Consider the following 3174-nt stretch of genomic DNA (forward strand, 5'->3'; position numbering starts at 1 on the left):
CACACAGGTTTTTTTTTCGGTCTTATGTATATATATATATATCTCAGGACGCATCTGCAGGGAAATTTCTTTTATTTGATTTGAGCTGGACAGTAACAGTACAGTGGAAAAGCGGCGCATGTATGCCTTTCAAGGCGTGGCTGATGTGGGGAAGGGGAAAAGGGGAAAAAGTAAAGAGAAAAAATGGCTCTTTAGTGCATTTGTTGTTGGTTTTTTCACCTGCAGTTGTGTTAACGACTGCATTCGCCAGCGCTTTTTTTCCCTCTTTGGGCCCCGCTGTCAGCGGACGTGCGAGCACAGATATACAGCTGCTGTTTGTCCCTTTTTTTTTTCGTTTATCATTGCACAAACCGTATACGGCTTTGTTGCGTTGTTTAGAAAAGGAAGCGAGAGGGTGGTGGCTGGGACTGCAGCTGCCTCCGTCATCATAGTTGGCCGCTTAAGCGAGGAAATAGATCAGGAAGGCATTTTTTATTATTGTTCTTTTTATTTTGGTTTAAAGCGCAGCGAGGAGGGGAAGATAAGAGTAAGCCCGTGAACCAAAAGGCAGTACGATTGCCTTCTTCCGCTTCTGCGTTTAGTGTGTTAGCGTGTGTACCCACACTGCACGGCCATCTAGAGTCCGTATTCCACAGCACTTAAACCACGGAAATATTATTACTATTATTGAGTTTGTGACTGCAGCTCTCTTCGATTCATTTTTTGGCCGTGTACGTGCAGAAGATGGATTCGGGGCTGGAACAAGTGGGGCCTTATGAGGATCAAAGTGTTGCACTGCAGGCAGAGCCGACGCGTATCGACTTTGATGAGGGCTACTACATTGGTACCGTCGACGAGGATGGCCGCATGTCTGGTTACGGTAAGGCTGTTTGGACGAGTGGCGATACGTATGTGGGAACATGGCTCGGTGACACCATGAATGGTCGAGGTGTGTACACTTGGGCAGACGGTGACTGCTACGAGGGTGAGTACAAGAATGGCCTACAGAACGGCTTTGGCGTTTTAAAGGATGCTACAGGTGTTTACACCGGAGAGTGGGTTGACGACATGCGTCAGGGTATTGGAAAGATGGAGTATGCTTGCGGGAGCGTGTATGAAGGGGAGTGGGTCGCTAATATGCGCCATGGAGAGGGTAAGCTCACGGAAGAAAGCGGGATTGTGTATCACGGCGAATTTGTGCGCAACGAGAAGGAAGGCAAGGGAGTCATGACTAATGCGGAAGGTGATGTCTATGAGGGTGAATTTGCTAATGGAAAACCTAATGGTAAGGGAAAGTATGTTTGGGCGGACGGCGCCAAATATATCGGATCATTTAAAGAAGGCCTTAAACATGGACAAGGGTGTGAATGGATGGCGAACGGCGATTGGGTAGCTGGGGTTTTTGTGAATGGTGAACACGATCAGAAGCAGGCCGTACACAAAGCTGTCGTTACGGATGAGGACCCTTTCGGTGAACAAATAGACCCTGCTGTGTTGATGGCCTTAGATGCACAAAAGTTGCGCATGATGTCGCGAGGCCAATTTCCTACTGATGATAAAAAATACTTCAATAATATAAATGCTACGGGCAGCGTCACCAGCAACGTAAGCGACCCTTCAGGCTGGATCAATAATTATAGTGGTAGTCTCCTAATGACAAACAGTCTAACGCACTCTGAACACGGATACACCAATGGTCATACAGCTATTCCTGTGGAGACACCTTTGCGGCAGAGTCGATTAATGCTTACAGATGCGGATTTAGAAGGGTGGCGGCAAATAAAAATTATCGGAAAAGGGAGTTATGGGGCGGTCTATGAGGCCCTTCTTGTGAGTGGGCGAACAGTGTGCTGCAAGGTGATTGAGTTGGGTTCTCTCACTGACCGTGAGGAGATGGATAAGCTTCGAAATGAAATTTCATTAATGAAGCGACTTCATCATCCCAATATTGTGCAATATTACGGTTGCCAAGAGGAAAGAGGCAAAAACACCTTGAACATATTTATGGAACTTGTGAGTGGAGGATCAATCAACACGTTTGTAAAGAAATTTAAAACAATTCCACTACCGACGGTACGCCAGTGGGCGTATCAAATAGTCTGCGGGGTGAAGTACCTGCATAATTGTGGTATTGTGCATCGCGACATCAAGGGTGACAACGTTCTGGTCTCGCTTGATGGGATCATTAAAGTAGCGGACTTTGGGTGCAGCAAAGCCATTGACGACGTGTGTAGTAAAACACACGGTTGCCAGACGATGGTTGGGACACCATACTGGATGGCACCGGAGGTGATCAAGTGCGAGGCTGGTGGGTATGGCATGAAGAGTGATATCTGGTCAATCGGCTGCACTGTTGTGGAAATGATCACAGGAAAGCCCCCGTGGCCCGAGTGTAACTCCATGTGGGCTGCGGTGTACAAAATAGCGCACTCCACGGGGTTGCCGACGGAGATCCCAAAAGACTTGGACCCAAAACTCATGAACTTTCTTGAGCTGTGCTTTGAGCGTGACCCGAAGCAGCGCCCAACGGCGGAGCAACTCTTGCGACATTCATTTTTTGGCGCTTTAGGTAGTAACGATGGCGGACAAATGAAGTAAATAATAACGAGCGCATCGCGAAATAAAAGTATAGAGAAGGAGGTACACCTAGCTAAGGGACATAAACGCTTAATATTCCTCTATGATTTTGCATTATGTGGGAGGGTCCGGGACGAGGAGCGGAGACCCGACGTGGTAAATGACGAAGATAGAGCAGGCATGTATGGTATGTGTGTATCGGGAAAGCTCGGTTTTGCGGAAGGCGAACGCGAGAAAGGGGAAGAAATGCTGGTGAATAGCAAGCAAAACCGCGGTCCAAGTAGAACAGCCGGAGGAAGAAAAGATCAACGGTGTTCAATGTGTGCGTCCTACATTGCTTTACATTACCATGCGTTTTTCATCACTTTTTTTGTGATTTGCCACTCATACCTCATATTTTCCGACTTTTTTTTCTTGTTCCCTCTCCTGACCCCTTCTTTCGATGTGTGTCTTGTTCCCACTCGGCCCTGTGTTGCAAAATATAGATAGATATATCAATAGCTATGTCTTTGCAGATGACAGCAAGAGGTAATGGAAAGCGCAATTTGAGGAATAGAAAAGGGTAAAACGAGAGAGAGAGAGAGAGAGAGAGAGAGAGAGAGAGAGAGAGAGAGAGAA

General features: G+C 47.1%; 1 protein-coding gene across 1 annotated transcript, besides 2 other annotated features; it reads left to right on the forward strand.

Annotated features, from left to right (window-relative positions):
* The first annotated feature begins 23 nt into the window (after positions 1–23).
* Positions 24–42: a microsatellite.
* Positions 43–723: 681 nt separating this feature from the next.
* Positions 724–2577, forward strand: TraAM80_08421 (putative protein kinase; the record flags this gene model as incomplete). Its single annotated transcript, XM_029385173.1, has 1 exon — positions 724–2577. The coding sequence occupies one exon, from the start codon at positions 724–726 to the stop codon at positions 2575–2577; it is 1854 nt and encodes a 617-aa protein (XP_029234974.1).
* A 548-nt stretch (positions 2578–3125) lies between these two features.
* Positions 3126–3173: a microsatellite.
* The last annotated feature ends 1 nt before the right edge of the window (position 3174 follows it).

This window comes from Trypanosoma rangeli (assembly GCF_003719475.1).
Source record: "Trypanosoma rangeli strain AM80 chromosome Unknown Tra_15.4_contig_00413, whole genome shotgun sequence".
NCBI lineage: Eukaryota > Euglenozoa > Kinetoplastea > Trypanosomatida > Trypanosomatidae > Trypanosoma > Trypanosoma rangeli.